At 33.8% G+C, this 25,427-nt stretch overlaps 1 protein-coding gene across 1 annotated transcript in view; it reads right to left on the bottom strand.

Annotated features, from left to right (window-relative positions):
* The window catches only part of LOC144956515 (poly [ADP-ribose] polymerase tankyrase-like), an 86,812-nt gene that overhangs the window by 22,039 nt on the left and 39,346 nt on the right, over positions 1-25,427 (bottom strand). Inside the window, exons 26-44 of the mRNA XM_078887455.1 lie at positions 24,222-24,320; positions 23,656-23,833; positions 22,460-22,668; positions 20,676-20,755; positions 19,212-19,336; positions 18,439-18,550; positions 16,583-16,714; positions 15,289-15,469; positions 14,742-14,818; positions 12,443-12,579; positions 11,864-11,949; positions 9,965-10,057; positions 9,107-9,271; positions 7,962-8,079; positions 7,036-7,141; positions 5,818-5,943; positions 4,930-5,074; positions 3,341-3,545; positions 175-437 (exon numbers count right to left, since the gene is read on the bottom strand). Coding sequence (XP_078743581.1) covers positions 175-437; positions 3,341-3,545; positions 4,930-5,074; positions 5,818-5,943; positions 7,036-7,141; positions 7,962-8,079; positions 9,107-9,271; positions 9,965-10,057; positions 11,864-11,949; positions 12,443-12,579; positions 14,742-14,818; positions 15,289-15,469; positions 16,583-16,714; positions 18,439-18,550; positions 19,212-19,336; positions 20,676-20,755; positions 22,460-22,668; positions 23,656-23,833; positions 24,222-24,320 — 2,637 coding nt within the window. The remainder of the gene's footprint in view (positions 1-174; positions 438-3,340; positions 3,546-4,929; positions 5,075-5,817; positions 5,944-7,035; positions 7,142-7,961; positions 8,080-9,106; positions 9,272-9,964; positions 10,058-11,863; positions 11,950-12,442; positions 12,580-14,741; positions 14,819-15,288; positions 15,470-16,582; positions 16,715-18,438; positions 18,551-19,211; positions 19,337-20,675; positions 20,756-22,459; positions 22,669-23,655; positions 23,834-24,221; positions 24,321-25,427) is intronic.

The raw sequence follows: 25,427 nt of genomic DNA, 5'->3' as shown, positions 1-25,427 counted from the left end.
CAGCGAATCATTCATATCTGAATCGAGTGGAATAATGAGTGCAATGTTTGTCAAAGGCTGGAATTTTGCAATTAATGTCACCCAGCTGGTCAGTGACCATGCTTTACATTAATTAACAAGACGAAACATTCTATATTCTACCTCTAAACCTCTGACAAACAATAGAAAACTTACACATCTGTCATGTTTTCCATGACCCAAAGACTTCAACATGGCTGCCACATCCATGGCTCCAGTCTTGACAGCTAAGGCATATGGCGTCATTCCCCACTTGTCCTTAAACTCCTTTGCCCCAGCTTTGACTAATAGAAAGGCCAAGTCTGCATTATTAAATGTTCCTTCTGGCAAAGGAGAGGCTACATAGTGGAGGGCTGTTCTACCATTTTTGTCCTTGGCATCCAGATCAACACAACTCGTCTTCTTGATCGGCTTCAACTCTGAACAAAAAAAAAAATAAACCCATGAAATAAGATGAATATTAATAGGCAAATGCATAAAAGTTATAAAAGATGACTGAAAGCATATTCATAACCATCAATGATATGATTTGACTAAAATCAATAATATAATCTGCCATCAATATGATTTGCCACAAAAGGGAATTGATTACAAAAATAGAATAACTAAAATTAGCAATCACAGTAAATAAAATTATGCTTATGAATGAATTTTTAAGTTTAAAATGGCTTGTGTTGGGATAACATTGATGATAAAATATAAACATCAATTTTAAAATCCAATAAAAACTATTTAGTCCTATGAACAAGATGGTAACAAATAAACGATATAAAATTTATGAAGGTAGAACATGTAGATCGGCCACTAAAATTTTAAAAATGATCACATTGTAATTTATCAAGTTTTTGACATCTTGGAACCAACATCCTCTTATGCCTTGTTCTTTTTTTTCTACAGCCATAAGGCTGTGGTGGTCAAAGACTCTAGGTCCATTAACTCTTTAAGATTCAACCCGACAAAAACCGACAACGGCATAATATTCATGGGCGGGGTAGTCAAGACTGGCCTCAGTAAGTAAAATCCAATCGTTGTGAAGGAAATGACAGGCCCTGTCACTGCCGCAGGGTGTTTTCAGCTTTGATTTTTATAAATTTGCCGACAGAAAAGAAAATACGTTTCAGAAATTGCGATTTAAATCCTATTTTATTTGCGGGTGAAAATCATTGACATTGCACTTTGTTTGATAAAAATTGGTAAAAAATTACGACTTTGGTCATGAAAAATGACTTTGAAGACAATTATTGTAAACTTTAAAAAATATTATGAATAATTTATAACTCCCTTATTTGTGGGTAGATTTTGTCATTCGAGGTATCAATTTTATTGTAATAAAGAGATAGGAACTTCAGAGTTATTTTTTCTGATGCGAAATTAGTACTTTGTAATTTTAGCACCAAGAAAAATAGTCGGTAAATAAATTTGTTACACCTCTTTGATAGACCGCCGGGGTCAATCCAGGGTCCATTCGTGTAGAATTGTGAATCAAGCGTTTCAAAGTCTTCGACCAATCATAGGCTATCTATCCAGCTGGCCGAAACAAAGCGCTTCTCCCCGTCGATGTATTACGCTATTGTTATGCAAGGAATATAACACCTTATTGAGTAGGCCTAAAAGCTAAAATCTAAAAGTAAACAATATAATTCTGAGGAATTTGAAAGTCACAACATTGCTGAAATCAGCTTGAAAAAAGAAGTACATTGGTCTTTGTTTCATAAAAACCGGTTGAAAATCAACAGTTTTACGAATAAATTTGATTTTAAAAATTGCTTTTGTTTATTTTATCTTTTTTTAGCAACTTTTTTATTTATCGGCCGATTTTCTTGATTTTTATATCATTCTTTACATCTCAAAGAGACGAGATCAGTGATATACTTTGTTTGTTTCAAATGTAACTAGAACATAATTTGGCTTTTTTACCTATCGACCATGCCTGGATAATTTATTCAACAACGTGGCGATGTGACGCAACTATTCCATGGCCGTCTTCCACTGCATCGACGATGATTCAATTCATTGTTGACGTCTGTTGACACGTGAGCTGCCAGAACGACCAATTGTTGAAGGGTCAAGATGCTCAGTAGCCAATCGTTCTTCGGTCAAAAAACTTAAGAACTCACGAGAACAAAAGTTTGAAATTTGGTGATGGACGGACCTATGAAATCGTTTCTGGGCGGAGTTTAGCCATGAGTGACCGTAGAAAACGAAAAGGCGACTACAGATATCAAAGAGTAGGCTTATATCATCAAAGGATGTCTACATGATTGACATGGCCAAATAGGGAACTCATTATCTACTCCCCAAAAAGAATCTGAACACGAGAGGATTAACAGTGTTTTGCGTAATGGGGTATCTCTGAAGTCAGTCTTTGGTCCTGTATTATTTTCCATATATATGTAACCATTAAGTTCTACCACTTTTAAATAAAACTTACAATATCATTTCTTCGCTGACAATACTCCAATCTACAGTGATGGAAAGCCAATGTCTTATGTAACCTAATCCACATTACCAAATTATGTTTTTTAGAAATCAAAGAAACTGAAGGGCTGGTTGCTGGTTCAGATAAGTAAGTAAGCAAGTAGAAATCTAAGAGTGGATGACTCAAAATAGACTCAAGCTGAATAACGATAAAACTAAGTGGATAAAATCGAGCCAACCTACAGGTGAACATGATTGCGGAAAAAAAGTAAAATGGTTGGAGACATCACATCAGATTTTCCCCGAGTCATTAAGGAATCTTGATGTCTCTATTGATTTATTCCTATCTATGACCAAACATGTCAATAATTTGATACACAGTATGTATTTTGAATAAATAAATATAGCAAAGATCTGTAAATTTATCTCTGAGGACATTGGATCAAATCACTTCATAAGGAATTTCAAGCCAGCAGCAACACTTAACATTTAAGACAAAACATGGCTAACTTCTACATCAAAGCAACCGACCGTAGGATTAGAGTTTGATTGGTCGCTGGCTCGTATAAGTAATTAAGGAAGACAATTTGTGATGCCAGAAAGGCGCTATTACACTTGATAAGAAAGTAGTGTCTTGCTGATCAAGTAGATCTAAGAATACAAATCTCCTCTCAATGATAACAAACTATCAACAAAAATAAATTATCGAAGGTTATATAAAGTAAAGAAAAACCTACATGTGCAGATCTTGAGCAAAAATGAGACCTTTAAAGATGCACTACTGACTACCAGAAAGGTAACATAATTTTTCACTCTTGGATATGCTGCATCGACAGTTATGCTCATTCTAACCAGTCAGTCAGTTTATATGAAGAAGAAGAAACATTGATTACTCTTCACAAACCTTTAGAGTTCTTTTCCTCTTTTTCATCTTCTTCACTCGAATCCTCATCACTCTCTGACTCAGATTCATCTTCATGATTAGGCTTCAGTCGGAAAATGGAGGTGTTTGGCTTTTTCTTCATTTTGGCTGATGTTTTAACTGGTTTGTCTTCAGGAATGTTTGGATAGTCATGGTTCAGCAACACACATACAAGCTCTTTGTCATTCTGTTTGAACAGAGCGATTCTCTTCATGAAGATAGGCTATATTCAAACTACCTAATTATCCAATTATGTTTAAAGTAACCACTTCATAGTCAATGATCAACTCCAACAACTAAATTGCCGGTCAACTTGTTCATTACTGTTGTCATTATTATTATTATTATTATTATTATTATTATCATTTCTTCTTCTTCTTATTATTATTATCATCATCATCATTATCATTATTATTAACATTATCATCACTATTTCATTATTATTGTTATTATTACTATTATTATTATTATTATTACTATTATTATTATAATTGTTATTATAATTATAATTATTATTATGTGCGACAATGTGGTCTTGCAGTATGACACTCGGTTTCGGATCAGAAGGCCATGGGTTCAAGCCTTGCTCTGCGCATAGTTGAGTGCTCTGCGCATAGTTGAGTCCTTTGAAAAGGCTCTTTACTCACATTCTCTCACCATACTCAGTTGTAAAATGAGTACCTGACTATTAACAGCATTGTCTCTGTCTGAAAAAATGTAATATCGCCTCATAGGGATCAGGGCTCATTCTATATGTTATGCATTGCTATTGATCAGGGAGGGACCCCTTGTAAAGTGCTTAGAGCACATTTAATGGATATTGCGCTATATAAAAGCTCTAGTTTTTAATAATATTATTAATAATAATAATAATAATAATAATAATAATAATTATTATTGTTATTATTATTATTATTATTATTACTATTATTACTATTATTATTATTATTATTATTGTCGTCGTCGTCGTCGTCGTCGTCGTCGTCGTCGTCGTCGTCGTCGTCGTCGTCGTCGTCGTCGTCGTCGTCGTCGTCGTCGTCGTCTGTTCGTCGTCGTGTTGTTGTTGTTGTTGTTGTTGTTGTTGTTGTTGTTGTTGTTGTTGTGTTATTATTATTATTATTATTATTATTATAATTATTATTATTATTATTATCATTATTATTATTATTATTATTATTATTATTATTATTATTATTTATTATTATTATTATTATTATTATTATTATTATTATCAACATCACCACCACCATCACCATCATCATTATTATTACTATTTATTATTATTATTATTATTATTATTATTATTATTATTATTATTATTTTTATTATTATTATCATTATTATATATCTATTATTATTATCATTATTATTATTATTATTATTATTATTATTATTATTATTATTATTATTATTATTATTATTATTATTATTATTATTATTATTATTATTATTATTTTCATCACTATTTCACTGTTGATTTAATATCATTTCACTTTTGCAAGATAACTTTTTGATTAAATTAAAATGGAGATTTTATTTAAAATTCCCATTTAATACTCGAGTTTACAAACCTTCATCACAGCGTGCATCATAGGAGTGATCTTGTTGCCATCCGCCAGATTGGGATTGGCCTCGCATTTGAGGAGCTTGGAGACAAATTTAAATGGTGAACACCAACTAGTTGCTATGAGAGCTGTGGTGGGTGTTGTTGACTCTCTGGAAAACATACAGATTAAAGAAAAAAAAAGAAAAATATTTAAGATTTATTTCAGGTCAATCTGTCATCCTTTATTTTTTCTTGTTATAATGGCAAACATTCAAGAAGCCTGTGTCAAATTGGCTTAACGGTACTTTAATGAATTGGATTGGATGTGATGTTGCAGGAGTGCTAATAAAAGAAAGGAATGCTTAACAGGTAACTTAAACTGTATGAAATGGAAAGTTGATTTCAAATGGTCTGCTGGAGGAATAAATGGAGAGTAAACCAATATATGACGGAACCCCCCCCCCCCCCCCTCCCACTAAAAAGAAGAGAATTTTTCAAATCCAATAAAACAAAGTAAAATAAAAAAAATATTAAAAAATTAAATAAATAAATAGCACACACACACACAAACAAAAGAAACCAAAACCCCCGAAAAACATGATATAATAAAAACAAATACAAAACAAAGCCAACATACCACAAAACTGGTCGATGTCATCTTTCAATAGTTATCCCTCACATTACGTAAACTACTTACTTATTTTTAGCTCTGATTTGACCTTAAAGTATTGCTAGCAAAATTTAAATCCTAAACTAAATCCAACATTTATAACCTTTTATTTCTTTTACTGCAATATTTTAGAAGATTTATCTGTCATTGAAACGAATGATGAACTGTTGAAGAAAAAGCATTTATAAATTGATCTAAATGAACAAGTGTGTAATAATTCATAGACATTAGATTCCAAACGACCTCTCTGAAAGTTCTGGATCCTTCACTTTTCCACTGACATATGACTCTAACAGATCTGGATACAATGGGAGCTTGATGTAGCGGTTGAAATCTAAACCTTTCTCAAACAGCTTCTCCAAATAGTTCCTGAAGTAATAATAATAATTACAATAATAATAGTAGTGGTAGTAGTAGTAGTAGTATTAGTGGTAGTAGTAGTGGTAGTAGTAGTAGTAATAATAAAAATAATGACAATATAAAAAAAAAAAAAAAAAAAAAAAAAATAATAATAATAATAATAATAATAATAATAATAATAATGATGATGATGATGAGTAGTCCATCAGAGCCATTAGACTCATGGAGCTGGAGTTTATCCCAATTTCTACAGCTTGAAATGGACGACAGAAATTGCTTGTTATCCTTTTGATAGTCTACAGCAAAGTGCTTTCCATTAGATCTAACAGATCCATTTACTGCAGGATTGATAAAGGGAGGGGAAGGGGGTCAGAAAAAAATCTTGACTGCGCCCAGGATCGATCTCGGTCCCTTTGAGTGTGTAGTAAGTACTCTGAAAACTGAGCTATAAGAGCTCCGAATAATAATAACAACAACAACAACAACAACAACAACAATAAATATAATAATAATAATAATAATAATAATAATAATAATAATAATAATAATAATAATAATAATAATAATAATAATAATAATAATAAAAATAATAATAATAATAATAGAAATAATAACTTTTAAAAATATAATCCATAACACAAAACAAAAATAGCAATATTCAATAATGTCATGATGCAATTTAACTTTTTTTAAAAAATTAATCGAGAAGAAAGTTTATCGTTGTAACAAATTTTTGCACACAAACAAATTGAGGGGAAATATCTTCATAAAATATTGCACTTACACCCAAGTTCCTTGGTTTTGAGCCCTGCCAAACCTTAAAGACAACGTTTACTGTTGTGATGAATAAGTGAGATTGATTTTATACTTATGACAGTCTTATTCCATTCAGTGTTAGGGACTGCTTTACAACGATATAAAGCAATTTTTCTATTTTAGTCAGAAAACTTAATTGATATATTGATGATTTAGACTATCTTTCGATATCTCAAGTTTAAGGCTTTTTAAAAAGTTGAGGTATTTTTCTATCAACTTTGTATGACATTTCATTAAACAAGACTGTTTGAACTTTACTGTGTACAAGCAATTGAGAAAACTCACCAAACTTTGTCGTTCATAGAGTTCTTGGAATGAATCTTCCACAGAACTGCCTCCAAGTAACTAAAATGGCGACCATTCGGGTCCACGTGATAGGGTGTGCTGTGTTCTGGGGTGTGTTTGTGGGGGGGGGGGGGGGGAAGGAGTCGATAATATAACATTTCTATAAAGATGATTGTGATGACAATAATAGCTTGACGATAAAACAGGATGATAACAATGATGATATGCTGATGATGATTATGAAGGCAATGGACAGTGTTATTTTAAAAAATGTTATTACTATACCAGTTTTAAATTATTTTATAAAGAATGGTCGTTAATAGTGATAATCAATTCAACTCGACTAAATATCAAAATAAAAATTGAAAATATAAGGGGGTGGGGGAGAAAAATGAAAGAGTGATTGGTTGAGCTGAAGTAGTTATTATCACTTCTGTTGTCAAAAGGAAATGAGATCAGTTTTTTTTTCGTATTTGATATCTGCTTTAAAAGAGAACACATTCTGAAATGTCAATTATATTTATAAATTATTGTGGGCACATTTCTTATCTTAATAAAAGACATAAGGTTTGATTTCCTCCGTGTTTCTTGTGGACGCTTGTTGATACTAGAAAGAAGGAAACAGATCAAAATAGTGTGATGGAGCAAACTATACACATTTACAAGTGTGACATCCAAAACATAATCATGGGCTTGATTTAACATTATTGTAATGGACACCATATTGTATCTGCTTGAGAGTATTTCCATCACAACATTGAGACAATAACATTTCGGGTAGTCAGACTAATAATTAAGTATACGTCACAAAAGAGAGATAACATAAATGAAAAAAAAATATTAAGGCCTAATGTACCACTTGGCACCGAGTGGATACATTTAAATAACAAGCAGGAAATTCAAGAAAGCAAAATATGTGACAATACCAGCCAGAAGATCAGCAAGGTCAAAATGCCTATTCATGACAGCCCAATGGATGGGGTACAATCCAAACTTGTCTTTCTGTTCTATAGAAATCTTTTCCTGAATCAGAAAATTTGCCACCTTGGAAAATAGAAAAAGTTAATTGTAAGATAAACGGCAGGATCAGTAATTATGCCAATCCCTATTTCCTTCATCATCTTGTTACCTTTTATGTATTCAATTGTATGTTTTCTGATCATTCGATTAATTTTTAATGCTTCAATAAAATAAATCTTAATATACTAAAAGAAAATATATTTTTTTAAAAATCACACCTGCTAAATGTCGTCTGTTGAAACTTTATTTCAAGTTTCGACTGAGTTTTATATGAAAGAGTAAAGTGCAAATATGTGTTCCAAGAGACAAAAGTGTTGCATTTTTATCATTACTTAAGTCATTAATCAATTACGATTCATTCTTAATATTATATATTTATATTCCAACCCTAAAAATGTCTAAATAGTGTTGATTTTTATTGGTGTTTCCATTTTCATCATAAATATCTGTCTCAATGAATGATACAATAGCACTCAAATTTACCAACACCGAATCATATCAAAATTAATTCTGATGCTAGAAATGCAAACATCAAATTTAGTGCCAGTGGACGTAATATTGTAGTAATCTTTCAGAGCCATTAGACCCAAGGAACCGGAGTTTATCCCAGTTTCTGTAGTGTGAAATGGACATAAGGAATGGTTTGCTATCCTTTGGATAGGACGCTAGTCTATCGCAAAGTACTTTCCAGATCTAACAGACCCAGCTACCCAATCACTGCTGGTTGGATAGGGGGGGGGGGGTCAGAAAAAATCTCAACTTCCCCCGGGGTCAGTCACAGTCTCTTTGCATGTGAAGGAAGTGCTCAACCAACTGAGCTATTGGGTCCCCAGACGTAAGATGTTGATATCAAATTCACAAAACTCACAGCATCAGCTAACATCTTTATCCAATGTTTAAAAGATTGTAGATTTTGATTTTTCCTATCAGAAAGTTTCTGGGTCTTTTTATTAGGGAAACAATGACCCAATTTGTTTTAATTTATGTTAAATTCCTTGACTAGCCTTGTTTAACACCCATGGCAATCATAACCATGAAATCATCATCTCACCTTACATATGAGAGGATTTTCCACGTTATTGTCACTGCGACAGCTGATGGCTAGGTGGTGAAGAAGAGTCCTTTTATCCTTTTCCAATTTCCTGAGCTGTCCGGTATGCCACTGGTTGTAAAGAATCTCCAAGGCAATGTTATAATGACACTCCTCAAAGGCCATCTGAATGAACATCGTTGAGAGAAGGAAGATATTAAAATTATTTGTATCAAATAGGAGACGGTAATAGTTTGATAGGTGTTGGTAGAGTTATCATTCACAATTAAATCAATCTTGGTTTGGACCAGTGATGACTGAGTAAGACAGGATGCTGCTCTGTCACAAAGTGTCACAAAGTACTTTCTGACAGATCAGCCACCCAATCACTGGGTGTAAAGCAAGTGCTCTACCAACTGAGCTATCAGAACCCACTTGTGGTGATTAGCATTCTATTTTAAAGGCAGCAGGCAATTATAATTGTCTTTTTAATACCCCAAAAATGGAATAAAATCCAGTTCTATAGGTCTAATGTCTTTGAAGGACTAATCACTGTTTTTTTTTTGTTGTAATGATGTCATGAATGAGCAAAACACGAGGTAATATAAATGTGATGTTTGATAATGGTTTTATAGAAAAATCAAAATCTATGGAATATATAAAGTCTTTGAAAAGTAATCAAATACAACTTATGTTGAAAATAAATAAATAAAATTTAGAGAGCGCCAATCTCCATGAATGAACATATTGAATGATGCTTTACAAGACATAATTAACTTGAGAATTTTAAGAAATTTAATTGATTAACTTTGAATGGAAAATAATCATATTTAAAATGAGTTGCTTCATTTAGAAATAAAATTGTAGAGAGTGACTTACCTTGATGCTGTCCAAGGGAGAACACCCAGATACATCCACGTCAGCCTGTGAGACCAACATGGCGACCCCCTTTAATCCTTTCTTCATAGCTGCCTGGTATGGGATGGGAAAGTTTGTAGGGAAAGATGGGGGGGGGGGGGGGGGGGGGGGAGGGAAGAAAGAGAAAAGAGACAAACCTGTAATACTTGCTAATAATCTTGACATAAACAAGAGAAAATAAGGAAGAATAAAACATTTTATAATACATAGTGACTGAATTGATCAAATATTAAGAACGGAAAATTAAATGGCGGGACAGAAGTAGGTATATAAGCACACAACCATTAAAATCACATTCTTTCTTTTAGCTTGTGGGATACAGGAATAGTCTAGCAAAATGACTAGGTCCAAAAGTTCAAGCAAAAAGTTACAAAACCTAAAGGTATTCTCTTATGAAGACATTAAGCAAGCATTTATTTTCATCAAATACTAGGAGATCCCCCTGGTGTAAAGAGGCATTGCCTTTGCCCAAAAAGCATACCAGCGTCGAACAGGCTGCATATCTCTTAGTGTGAGTTAAAGGTACATTGTTTCATCATCAGGAAGGAATTAAACATTGTAAAGCATTAAAAACAAAGCTCTACAGCAGATAAGCGCTATGGAAATGTTATCTTTTTTTCCCCTTTACTTAAATGTTTTTTTGTAAGATAAAAAATTGAAATATGGTGGTTAACAGCTTCATACCATCCCTGGCATCGTTGTATGATATATAGCATATACAGCAGCATATGCATATAAAGCATTGTCAACCAAATGTGTCCAAAAGCTTTACAAGCGGTACCAAGCCTTCAGCAATACTTAAAATGCAGGGCCAGACACAAGACACTTCTAGAACAATATAATAATTTCAGAAAAATGCCTCTAAGGTGATACTACACTTTTTGTTTGGCAGAGACAAAACCAGCCGGGTGATTTTTTTATACTTGAGTCCATTGAGAGAATGTGAATAAGGAGCCTTCTCTCAGGACTCAACTTTGCACTCTCAGAATCGGACTCAAACCAGAGACCTAGAGGTCAAAAGCTGATGGTCATGCATACCAAAAAGACCTCAAACCCTAACACGCTATAAGTAATATTTGGATTTTGCTCTTCAACGGATACACCCATATTATATAAAGTAATCTTGCTTACCGTTAAAGTCTTAATGAAGTTTCTGATAATTTACATCAAATCACACTTCATTTAAATAGTCACCTTATTAGTTTAAAAAATATATCTGCATGGAATTTTTGGTCCAGTGTAAACATTATGTGTCAGACGAGAATATATATAATTCACTATAGTATCCCATTTGTGTTTTGGTGACAAAAAAGGGAAAACCCAAAACGTTTTCATCATTTGTCTTTCTAACTAAAATTGAAGCTGCTTTTATATAAAGTAATCTTGCTTACCGTTAAAGTCTTAATGAAGTTTCTGATAATTTACATCAAATCACACTTCATTTAAATAGTCACCTTATTAGTTTAAAAAATATATCTGCATGGAATTTTTGGTCCAGTGTAAACATTATGTGTCAGACGAGAAAATATATAATTCAGACTTTGGCCTCTCTCTGGTGCGACACTTTTCCATCATAAGTTAAGTGTAAACATAATTTGAGACTGGTTTTAATTTTTTTAAAACATTTAAAAAATGTATGAAGACATAGGTGGAGTATTATCTGCCCTAACAACACCATCCTCTCGTTTCACAATCGTCTATAGTATCCCATTTGTGTTTTAGTGACAAAAAAGGGAAAACCCAAAACGCTTTCACCATTTGTCTTTGTAACTAAAATTGAAGCTGCTTCTATTCCATTTTTTCATTGTTATTTACTTATTCAAACAGCGGCATTTGCATTATAACCAATGAGAGACCAACCTTGTATAAAGGAGTTCTGGTGACCTTGACTTCTTGCTCCAAATGTTTTTCCACCTCAAGAGTCCAAAAGGCTGATTTGTTTTTATCTATAAATCCACAGAAGATATAACCAAAATTATATAAATGGCTACTCCAACATTTTATATCTATAAATATTCCTTTACTAACTGGCAAAAGGAACGCTACATGGTTTGGTCATTTTCAAACTGTCATTATTCTATTCAATGACATTAGGTGGATTTATTACAACACGATCATATGCGACCACACATGACCACAAAAAATGTGTGATTGAATTGAAAAGAGAAGTTTTCCATTCAGTCTTGGAACAAATCTCCCTCCTCTATGGTGTTGATTTACCTCCAACTCCATGTAAATTATTTTTCAATGCGATGCAACAACCAGTGCATCGTTGGTGGCTATGTGAGGATAGGAACAGTGACTATGTTGAAATTTGAATTAATAAATGGAAAGGTAATGAAGTAAGCTTTGTTTTGATACTTTTGTCACTTTCGTATCTTTAATAGTTTTGAAAATACCAAGAAAGCGTCATCCTACCTTTGTATATGGTGCCCTTACCTTCGTCTGTGGCAGCATTATTTCCTGTCTTATAAGCAATCTTCCTCATTTTCTTCCTTTCAGCCAATTCACCTTTTGACAACTCGATGATGTCATCAGTCAGGTTTGCTCCGCTTTGAATTAATGCCACAGCACAGCTGAGGACAGAGTAAATGGATAAATCTCAGGTGAATGAATAAATGCATCAATGTATGTATGATAGAATATGTATAAAAGTAAATGAATGAATTCATCAGTGTGAGAAATTGTGTAACAGTGAATAAATGAATGAATGAATGAATGAATGAATGAATGAATCCAAGTAAGAAACTGTGTGACAGTAAATAAATGAATGAATCCATATAAGAATATGTTAAACAGTGAAAAATCAAATAAATCCATGCAAGCATATATGCAACAGTGAATGAATAAACGAGTCCATATCAGAAATTGTGTAACAGTAAATGAATGAATGAGTCCATGTCAGAAATTGTGTAACAATGAATGAATGAATGAGTCCATGTCAGAAATTGTGTAACAGTAAATGAATGAATGAGTCCATGTCAGAAATTGTGTAACAGTAAATGAATGAATGGGTCCATGTCAGAAATTGTGTAACAATGAATGAATCCATGCAAGAATATGGGTAACAGCGAATGAATTAATGAAGAATAAACATGTGGATGAATCATTTAAAGAACATGTGAATAACTATTTATGGCTAAATGAATGATGATTTAACGAATAGATGTTTTGTGTGTGTTAATGACTTTTTTGGCCATTGTGACATTTAAGGTTATGTTAGCGCCTAAAAGCAGGGTAATCAGAATATAAGAAAAAGATGGAGTCAAATCTTAGAAATGTAAATGCACATCAGGCATGGAAAAAGATTTAGGAAATGGATGCTATCGAAAAAAGAAAGTCTCCATCTCTCTTTAATGTCAACGAACTGAATGATTTTACTGTCATTTTGATAATGTTATCCCAGCCACGAGTAAAAACTATGTCTCTCCAAATGATAATCAACAACCATTGGTCGTCAAAAAAAAAAAGGTGTACAAAATCTATTTCAGTTAATCGACCCAAGGAAAGTACCTGGGTCTGACAACCCGAGTGGAATGTGTTTAAAATATGCTTAGAACAAATACCGATCCCATTCACACAGATATTTCAAAGGTCAATAAATGACCAGACAATCCCAAAATATAGGAAACGATCCACTATTATCCCTGTCCCCAAAAATCAAAACTCAAACAAACTGAATGAATATTGACCGGTGGCATAAACTTCAATCAGCATGAAATGTTTTGAAAGAATTGTAAAAGGGGAATTAATAAGGTCTACAATAAACTCGACCCCCTCCAATTTGCCTATTGTTAATGCACTAGAAGTGGCACACGCAGACAATGCATTACTGACTGTGAACAATGAGGTGACAAACCATCTAGAAAAATCACAGACAAACTTCGTTCTCTCTTATACCTACGTGGACTTTTCATCGGCATTTAATGCAATGGACCCTAACATTATCCTAGAAAATCAATGCAACATGGGAATACCACACTACCTTGTCAATAGGTTTAAAGATTTTCATTGCCACAGACAACAAAGAGTTAAGTTGGGAACGGATGTTTCTGGTGAAAAAAATGCTTTCAATAGTTTGTCCTCAAGGGTGCATTAGCTCTCCTCTATTGTACATCATATACACAGGTGATTGTAAATCTAGTTTTGAAAATTGTCTAATTGTTAAACATACAGACGACACTGCTATCACATGGCTTTTAAATAACTCAAAGTCGGGAACCACCTATAAAAAAACAAATAAAAGGTTTTACACAATGGTGTATTAATGAAAATAATTTATGCCTTAATGTTTCAAAAATCAAAGAACAAATTTTTGACTTAAGAAACAGAAAAGAATTTGCATATGATGAGATAAAACTGTAAACCAGACAGTTGAAATTGTTAATGAATTTAAATGTCTTGGAATTACAATAGACTCTTCTCTAAATTCAAACTTCTTGTCAAGGATTTAGTCAAAAAGGCATATCAGAGAAGCCATACCTTAAGGAAACTCAGATCATTTGATGTAAGCAACAAGACAACAGTAGCAGTGATGTGGTTCTGGCAAAAATGGTTTGAATGAAATTGAACCATGATTGAACTCCATGCCTATTTAGGATTGAAAGACCCTGCATGAAAAAAGAAGGAAAAGAGGAAGAGAAAGAACGCAGAGGAAAAAAGGAAAAGGAGGAAGAGGAGGAGGAAGAGGATGACGACAATGATGAAGATGAGGAAGAGGAGGAGGGGAGGAACTTACGAATCTTTCCCTTTAAGAACCGCTAAGGTTAGAGCTGTGTTGCCATCTTTGTCATACAATGAAATGTCAGCTTTTCTCTGGAAATTTCAGAAATCAATCAGTAGAACCCATTCTTTATACACATTTTTTTACTTTTTCATGACAAATTGGACTAAATTTCACTGTTCATGCATCTGTGAAAAAACCCCTTAAATTAAAAACAAATCCTTGAAAACACGAACATTAATATAGAGCATTCCCGTGGATTCAGTTTGATCTATGCATTTCTCAATGCTTCTTTGACTCTCTCATCAGGCCAGATGGTACCAAATATCATATTGTCAAAGGCATGTGTTAGCATTCTTTTTTTGCACTGTCATTTTATTTGACAATATTCTTCTTTCACATCTAGAGCTGAGTGTTGTCTGATATCTAGTATGATTCTCCCCACTCCCCCCTGATTCTGGGAAAATTTTTAATAAATCTTTACAAATGTGACCTCAAAATATTTGGAATGTAATGTTATAAGTGGTAGGTGTTAATGATTTTTAAAATGACAAATGCTTACAATTCCTTGAGACAGCAAAGTAACACAGGATACTGAAGCTCCCATTTCTGCAGCATAATGCAGGGCAGTTTTTCCGTTGTAGTCCCTGGCATTGATTTCCTCGACTGACATGGACTTGGCAATCATTTGTGTCAGCTGGGTGGCATCAACATCTTTGTTTCGGCCTTGCTTACTGCTATATCTGTGAAGAGAGAGAGAAAGAGAGAGAGAGAGAGAGAGAGAAAGAGAGAGAGAGAGAGAGAGAGAGAGAGAGAGAGAGAGAGAGAGAGAGAGAGAGAGAGGGGGGGGGAAAGAAGGGAATTAATTGAATGGTTAGGAAGATGACAGTACACAAATCACAAGGATAATTAAAAAGATTTAGTACACAATGCTTATGACATTATTAGGTCACTAAAGAAAACTAAAGACAAAGCCTGTTTGGAATGGAATGCATGTAAATCTATAAATCAAGAGACAAGAGCTCTCAAAAACCTGACAATAAACAACGTTCTATTTTAGATTTTCTTATAATGATTTACAGTGCAGTTCACTTACAGCAACATCCGGCGTTCCCATGTTATCCCTATATATCATTATTAATAAAAAACCTCACCAAAACACAACATAAATTTAAGTTTAAAATTCTGCATAGCAACATCGATATGGCAGTAATCGGTAACTTCAAATTGACAGTCAAGACAAAATATGGCATTATTTTCAACGTAGCTTGTGGAAAATCTTCTTCAGTTAAAATTGCTACTGTCGCTGACTGAAACAGATCGCCCTAGACAAGTTGCTGAGGAAATACTCCTTGCAAGACGTACTTATTTCTGATGAAATGGGCCTGTTTTTCTGCTGTTTGTCAAATAAGATGTATGTTTTAAAGTGTGCAATGCAAGTTAAAGACAGGCTACATTGGCTAAGCCAAAATGTTGATAAAATTTGAAATCTTTGCTAAGGATTATGTTTCGAACAGAAAAGCTTGATTGACGATGTCATATTTGAGACACGGATACAAAAGCTTGACTGCAGATATCTGATGTTAAGATGATCAAGCACACTGTGATGATAGACAATTGCCCACCCTATTGTGATGATAGACAACTGCCCACCCTATCCAAAGATATTTGGTAGTTTAAACCCCCCCCCCCCCCCCCTCCAATCTTTATTTGCTCAGCTATAATGACAAATCTATAACAACATTTTTATCTGGTCCCAGCAATGTCATTCTAGAGATGTTGCACTGTAAATGATTAGTTTATTATCACAAATGTTCCAAGCGTTATTTTGCACAATTAGAATACGAGATACATACCTAGGACTTAAAGGCAAGAAGACGTAGTGAAGAGGAGTTCTGCCTTTCTTGTCTTTTAATCCAACCTTTCCTCCATTCTGAATTACTTTGTACTCCAATTCCAGGCTGGTGTCCAGGGTACCTGGGTTGAGTCTGACACATGAAAAATAACACATAATGATGAAGACTCCTGAAAAATAACACATAATGATTTATGATTCATAGAAATTAACATATACTGTTGGACAAAAATAAGTAAACACTTGGTTAATAGGTAATCATAGGCACGGAAATGATGATAATGAATTGAAAGTTTACCAATAGAAGTCCTTTAGAGCCATTAGGCATGGTGCCAGGTGTTTCTAGGCCGCCCTCTCTTCCGTTTTCCCTGGGGGTTCCATCTCAGCGCCTGCCTAGCGTGTTATTGGTTGGCTTCCTCAGGGTGTGCCCAATCCATCTCCATCGGCGGCATCTGATTTCGTCTTCTGCTGGCATTTGAGATGTTCTCTGCCACAGGTCTGCGTTGTTGATCCTGTCTGGCCAGTGAATCTTGAGGATCCTTCTGAGGCAGCTATTGATGAAGGTCTGTACTTTTCCAGTGGTGGTCTTCGTGGTCCTCCAGGTCTCCACTCCATACAAAAGGACTGACTTGACATTTGAATTGAAGAGTCTTATGGTTCGGGTTGACACCACCTTGGAGCTCCAGATGTTTTTAAGCTGCAAGTATGCTACCCTCGCCTTGCCAATTCTTGCCTTTACGTCTGCATCTGTGCCACCCTGTTTATCTAATATGCTGCCTAAATACGTGAAGTGGTCAACCTCATCCAGTTCGCTCTCGTGCAGTTTGATTGGTTCTTTACTATTGGTATTTATTTTGAGGACCTTTGTTTTACCCTCATGGGCCCTGAGTCCGATTTGTGATGACTTTGCTGTTATCTCTGTTGTCTTGTCCTGCATTTGTTGGTGATTGTGGGACAGCAAGGCCAAGTCATCTGCAAAGTCCAAATCGTCGAGCTGGTTGAACAATGTCCACTGAATCCCATTTCTTCTACCTGCCACTGCTGACCTCATTGTCCAGTCAATCGCCAAAAGGAAGAGAAAGGGTGACAGAAGACATCCCTGTCTGACTCCAGTCTTCACCTTGAAGCTATCTGTCAGTTGTCCCCCATGGATTACTCGACAGGTCACTCCCTCGTAGGAACTTTGGATCAGGCTGACTATTTTTGTTGGAACCCCATAGTGGCGGATATTTTCCATAAGGTTTCCAGGTCCACGCTGTCAAACGCTTTTTTCATAATCAACGAAGTTGATGTACAACGGGGAATTCCACTCCAAGGATTGCTCAACTATGATGCGTAGGGTTGCAATTTGGTCGACACATGATCTATTCCTGCGGAAGCCAGCCTGTTGGTCGCGAAGGAGGGGGTCAACAGCACTTTTAATTCTCTCCAAGATTATTCTATTAAAGAGTTTTCCTGGCACTGACAGAAGCGTTATTCCTCGGTAGTTGTTGCAATTGCTGAGGTCGCCTTTCTTAGGCAGTTTGACGGGGTACCCTTCCTTCCACTCTGTTGGTACTTCTTCCTCCTCCCAGATCTTCTTGAAGAGAGGATAAAGCATTTCTGTGGTCGTTTTTAAGTCCGTCTTTAAAGCTTCTGCGGGAATGTTGTCTGGCCCAGAGTTATATAAAAACGTGGAAAGGTTGTATGTAAACCACTCTGAAGTGCATGGATTTGGGGCGACACTAATGATGTCACTTTTTTCTATATTTTGTGCTGTAAAAAAAAGCAATCTTATTAGAAACGATGGTCAAACTTCTGAATTAAAGAAAGTGGCAGTTTTGATGAAAGCAAAAATTATGATGGAAGCAAACCCACCTGGCCAAGTAATGAAGCAAACTCCTTCCTTTCCAGTCCTGTGTGTTGAAATCATAGCCTTTACCACCATTCGATTTCATCAATTCCAATTTCTCAACAATCTTCAGGATATCTGAAAAGTGTTAAATTTGTTGTCATGGTTGTAGTCAACAGGATATAATAATTCATCTTCATCACTATCATCATCAACATCATTATCATCATCACTGACTACACTGACCATCATCAGGATGTTTTATAAATTCAATATTAGTATCGAAAAAAAAATGATTGACCGATTCCGATGAAAGAAAACTTCATGTAACAGAAAACAATGGAGGGCGTTTCTTGTGTAATTTAGAAATAAACAAACAATCCTCTTACTTCTACAATAACATCAACAAAGACATAAAAAATAACAACATATATTAATTCTACTACTACTTCTACTCCTTCTATTCCAAGTACTACTACTACTACTACTACTACTACTACTACTACTACTACTACTACTGCTACTACTACTACTACTACGACTTCTACTACTACTACAACTACTATTACATTAACTAATTCTACTTCTGCTACTACTACTACTACTATTACTACTATAACTACTACTTCTACTACTACTACTACTACTACTACTACTACTACTACTACTACTACTACTACTACTACTACTACTACTACTTCTACTACTACTTCTACTACAAACACTACTTCTACTATTACAACTACTATTACGACAACCAAAGTCAAAACTACGTTTTTTATCAATAAATAATTCTCACTATTTCGTGTTGATACATTGCTATTAGCTTTAATTAAATTGTGTAGACATGTGCTATACTGCTCTCCTTTGGACAGGACATTCGGATCACATCCTATGTGAAGCAAACCTTCCAGCACTTCAAGTCTGTCAAAAAAAAAAAAAGAGAAAAAAACAACATAATTCTGGGGTGTACATATTATAAGTAGTAAATTTCCAGAATTCGTCATCCTGCATATCCATGGCTTCTATCGCAAACTCATGAAATAATGCAGGAAATGAAAAATACTATCAATGATATAACAATCCTATAGAAATGAATGGTTCTGTCACATAAAGCATTCTCACTAGGCAGTTTCACCCATTGTTTATGGACATACATATGGACATTGTGTGATTGGTTGAAATGTGATCTTGGCCTAAGATGAGGTAAACTGCGTATTATTGGAGTTGAACGGTTAGCGACCTAAGCCATCAACACCATGCTTCACCGACAATCTTTATTTGGTATTGTGACATGTGACATCTGTGGCTCAGTGGTACGGTGCATTTTAAATGAGCTCATAGACCAAGGGATGGTATTCATGGCAAAACACCTGGGGTTGTATCCTTGGGTATGGTACTTGACACATATATTACCCTAATGGACTGACGGCCTGATCGACTTCCTGACTATGGGCAGTGATGAACATTATAAAACCGCTGTAAAAGGATGCTAAAGAGACAATTTGAATTGTATGAAATGAAATTTGATTCAGTATGAAATGCTGGGGGGAATATTTGAAGCATTTTGAAGTGAAGGAGCTGGAAAATCTGTGAAAATATGTGATAAAATGTTCAAACTTATTCTTCTTTTAAATGAGATGATGAAAATTTAATTCTACGTCTAAAAAAAATTGATATGCTGCTTTCACTGAGTCAAATATAAGGAATGTCTTAAATTGCAAATCAAAATTTCTACATGCTCGTAATCAAATCTAACAAATCTAACTACCCAATCACCGCTAAGTGAACAGTGGGTCAACCCTTCCTCCCCCCCCCCCCCCCCCCCCCCCCCCCCCCAAAGAAAAATCTACTAACTATACACATATTCAATATAAGTCCCTCCGCATGTGGGGTGAATACATTGTCATATTTAATATTTATGGCCTCATCAATTTTAAAAGAAAAATAGTAACTGGTCTGGTTTAGTGAACTGAGTTGTTTTAATTTTTTTTTTTTTTAAATAAAATGTTTAAATCCTTACCAATAACAGTGTAGATAAAGAATAGATGACAGAGCAGTCTGAGATACTCAGAGTGAAAACTGAGTGAGTTAGAGACTATAATTAAATGAAGAAAATCAAACTAACTTCATTGATCTAAATGTGTCACATTGGTTCCATGACATGCTATACAGTCACAAAAACATACTGTGCATATCATTAAAATACCATTAAAGAAGTTGTAAGTATAAAAATAAATTAAAAATTAGAGAGACAACTTACGATGTGTATTTTACAATAGGGTGAAATGTCTTATTCTTTAAACGAATTTCATAGTCCACATCACAGGTGCCACGTCCATTCTGTAAACAAAGGAAGTAGAATATGGTGAGACAGAACTATTTTATTGGAGAAAAGGACATTTATCAGGACTATCAAAGTTTTGCTATTTTGGCTACATAAATGTGGGAACAGAGAGGGGGAAAAAAAATTAATTGGTTTGTGAGTAGGTATATGTGGTTGTGAATTAGTGTCGATTCATATCATTTCATGAAAAGGGTGATTTAGGCCAACTGACCTTTGAATACCCTGTGGATTTAAATTTAATCATAGATAAACCGGGAATTGATTATTTCTTTATCAAACATTATTTTGAATCGGTCTACAGAAGAAGCATTTTTCGTTTCATACTTGATACTGTTCCAAAGTCTGTATGTGTATTATCACCATCATCATCATCATTATATTCCTTCCTTTTCATTATTAATATCAATATTACTTTTATTATTATTATTATTATAATTACTATCATTATCATTATTATTATCATCGTCGTCGTTGGTGTTGTTGTTGTTGTTAATATTATTATTATTATTACATTATTATTATTATCATTACAGTTGACTCCACTTAATCGCACACCCTTGGGAGTTCAGATTAGTGTGTCGATTAAGGGGAGTGTGCGATTAAGTGGAGAAGCTAAAAATAGCATCTAAGCACCAGCTTTCATGTGCCATTCATGTAGGACCTTCACTTCTGAATTTTCTACGGGCTTGGGATCATCACATTCTAGGCATGATCTCATTATAATGTTTGTTTTTCATTTATTTATTTATTTATTTGGATTGCTTGTTAAAAAATTTTTTCTTCTTTTAAAAAAAATATCATTTCTTTTTCATGTTTTATCGACAACAAAATGTGACATTATTGTTTTGTTACAACAGTAATCATGAAGCATTGATTGTTTTCTATTCTGTGGAAGCTGTTTATAAACCTTTGTCTCCAATCTCGCCAATGTTGATCATCTGTCAAGCGTTCTTGGATGAAGTGGCGTGGTTTGTCCACAATGTCAAGTTTTTCAGTGTTTGTCAGGGGTTGTGTGCCACATTCTGATGAGTCATCCTCATCTTCATTATCTAGGCATTGGCTTTTTTGTGACTGAACACAGTCCAGTGGTTTCTGAGATGTCAGTTTATGGCTGATGGGTATATTGTTGTTCATTTTAGGAATTGATCAAATGCTTTGGCCGAAAAGTTGTGTGGATTGGGAACAGCATCGTTGATTTCATATGGCTGTCATTTGTCACTCCAATCAAGGTTTAGCGATTAAGCGGAAATGGTGTGTGATTGAGCGGAGCGATTATATAGAAATAATTCCGTTTTTCAGGAATGTGTAGCATATAAGCGGAGTGTGTGATTAACCGATGTGCGAGTAAGCGGAGTGAGCTGTGTTATTATTATTATTATTATTATTATTATTATTATTATTATTATTATTATTATTTATTATTATTTATTATTAGTAATTTTTTAAAATTATTATTGTTATTATTATTATTATTATTATTTATTATTATTATTATATTATTATTATCATTATTATTATCATTATTATTATTATTATTATTATTATTATTATTAGTATTATCATCATTATTATTATTATTATTATCATTATTATTATTATTAATAATATTGTTATTATTATTATTATCATCATTATCATTATTATTATTGTTGTTGTTGTTATTGTAGTTGAATTCTGTCATTCTAAGTCATTTGACTAACCAAATATTTCATCATCCCTGGAAGTTGATTACTAACACACTGGTACAATGGCGTGAGGCCGTTTTTGTCTATTGTGTTCACATCCACTGGATATTGAATGAGGTATCGGGCAATGCGCACAGCCCCATGCTCCTTTTCTGTTCCAATATTTCCTTCAATATAGCATGAAGACAGCCTTTGCAGTATCAGCATCAAAGGAGTCTGGGCCGCTATTCAGAGCAAAAAAGAAATAAAAATGTTATATCTATACCATTACTTAAAGCTAGGAAAAGAGAATCATTAAAAAAAAATAATAATAAATAAATAAAAAAAATAATAAAATAATTTTTAAAAATAAAAAAAATAAAATATATATATATAAAATATATATATAAAAAAGTCTTTTGGCTACGTCTCCATCATTTAAAAAAATAACATAAGAGAGAGGTCATGGCTTTAGAACAAAAAAATGAAATTGAAAATGCGAGAAAGACAGGTAACAAGGAAAATTTGATTAAAACTTTTTTAAACAACACAAAAAGGTGAGCTTTTATATAGAGCAATTTCCACTAAAATGCTTTACAAGGGTCCCTGACCAACAGCAACATATAACATGTAGAATGATGTATGTAAGGCGATATACAATTTTTTCAGACAGAGACAATGCTGTTAATGGCCAGGTACTCAATTTACACCTGAGTACAATGAGAGAAAGTGAGTAAAGAGCCTATTCCAAGGACTCAACTATGCACAAAGCAAGGCTTGAATCCAGGACTTTCCAATCCGAAAGCGAGTGTCATACCACAAGACCACATGGCCGAAAATAATGCTCTATAGAATTATATATTGTTTTTAAAAAGAAGACCGGAAGTTAAAATAATATACAAATGTGAGAAGGGAGGATGTGTGAAAAAAAGATAATAATGATAAATAATTGTATGAAATTATAAAAAAATGAGGAGTTGAAACAAATATACATTACTCTATAAAAAATAAAAGTCAACAAAATAGACAAATACGATAATCAATCAAATCAAAGAGAAAACCAAATATGTTGCTAGACACAACTACTTTAACTTTGACATTTCAAAAACCTATTTCAAGAAAAACTAATCACTAGAAATTCAGTCCAAATATTTAAAAGTGAAAAAAGACAGGCAAAGAAAAAAAAATGCATTTCTGTTTATATAAAACTATTGGGAATGCATATTCCTCACCATCATTTTGGTCTTTGTACCACTCATGGGAATCTTCAGCAGGCAAAACTTCATTGGGTGAGAAGTATTTCTTAGCCACTCTGGCCTCCACATCTGAGGAAAGCTTTTCCACCAGGAAGGTAAAGTAGGCAAAAAAATGTTTCTGGTTCTCAGACTTGTTGTTCCCGTAATTGAAATCCTGTGTAAGATTTTTAAAAAACGTATAAAGCCAACGGCTGTACCCATTAGTGAAAACTTTGAACAATCATAATTTAATTAATTTTTATCTACGAGAGTTCAGAACCTTGTTTTGATTGAATGCTATTTATGAACAATTTAATATTCAAAGCTTTTAAAAATATTTCATTGTGTGATAGTGATAGTTAATATTTCATAAAGTGAGTAAAATGTGACCTGCAATTGTCACTGGGTAAGTAAAATCATATTTTGGGTGTAATAGAATACAAATGTACTATTTTTATATCTAGCATAAAAATGAATTGTAATTATTCATGGGGGAGAAATGAAAAAACACAAACACAAAACAAAAATCACAGAGTTGACGTTAAGTCAGATCAAAGCCTTACCAAATGGGATCTTAGTTGCTGGGAGCAGAGATGCAGCAGGGGTGTGTAACCATCTTCATCATAGCACTGGGCCCACTCTTTGGCAATTTGGAGGCACTTCTGTTAAATAGATATGTTTATGTTTTTAATGGTTTTACGGCGCTTGCAACACATTTAAGTCATATCAGTGTCAGTAAAAAGGAAGAAAATGGGATCGTAAAAAGTTATAGAATTACAATTAAAGCAGCCAAGAAAAAGTAAGACATAGGGGAACTGGAAACAAATATGGATCAGATGTAGATTCCAAGAGCATACCACCAATGTACTTAGTTTGAGATCACCTATAAGTCTCACCTGACACAAGCACAAAATCCAACAAGGAGGAATATACTCAAATGCTTACATTATACATTCAAAATAACAAATATAATAATACATAACAGAGATGATTTACAAGGAAAATAATATGATCTCCCAAAACAATAACTATGCATTTGGCTGTTTCCCTCCCAACTAATACTCCAGCCAAGGCCAGGACAAAACCAAGTAATCTCATTCCAAGACAAAGACAGAAAAAATGTTGGAAAACAGATATATGGGGATAGAAGACACAGTGTGTACCCTCCTTCCCACTATGGGAGGTCAGTGTTAAACAGATAGATGGTTCAATGGATGAAAGCTTTATAAGAAAAATAATTGTCTTTGTCCGTATTAGATAAATGCCTGTCATACACAGGACAAAAATAAAAAGAGAAAGATCGTCATACCCAATATACACTCAACTTTACAGATGTCAGTATGTTTTAGAGGTAATTATCTTGTTTTCCTACCTAAAGCTGATCAGAACTTTTTTCCAGTGCCTTTTAGACCTTGTATATTTTAATTTGTACATTGTTTAACTATTGATTGTCACCGATTTTTTTTTCATAGCGCCCTGAGCACTTCTGTGTGGAAGTGCATGCTTTATAAATGCTTCACTTTTATTCTTATTATTATTATTATCATCATTATCATCATCGTCATTATTATTATTATTATCATTATTATTATTATTATTATTATTATTATTATCATTAACAGTTGTCGCATGCTCATCAGCACGATATAATGTTTAAAATATTTTTTATCTAGTTTTTTTTTGTCCTTGGATGAAAAGATCGTGACTGGTCACCTGTTTTGACTTGTGAATTGTTATTTGTATATCTTCTTAAATGTTTGTATATATGT

Source organism: Berghia stephanieae, chromosome 1, assembly GCF_034508935.2.
Source record: "Berghia stephanieae isolate SIO BIC M18660-M18661 chromosome 1, UCSD_Bste_1.3, whole genome shotgun sequence".
In the NCBI taxonomy this organism is placed as follows: Eukaryota; Metazoa; Mollusca; class Gastropoda; order Nudibranchia; family Aeolidiidae; genus Berghia; species Berghia stephanieae.
The sequence above is the reverse complement of the archived record's forward strand: the minus strand, read 5'-3'. Positions and strand labels throughout refer to the sequence as shown.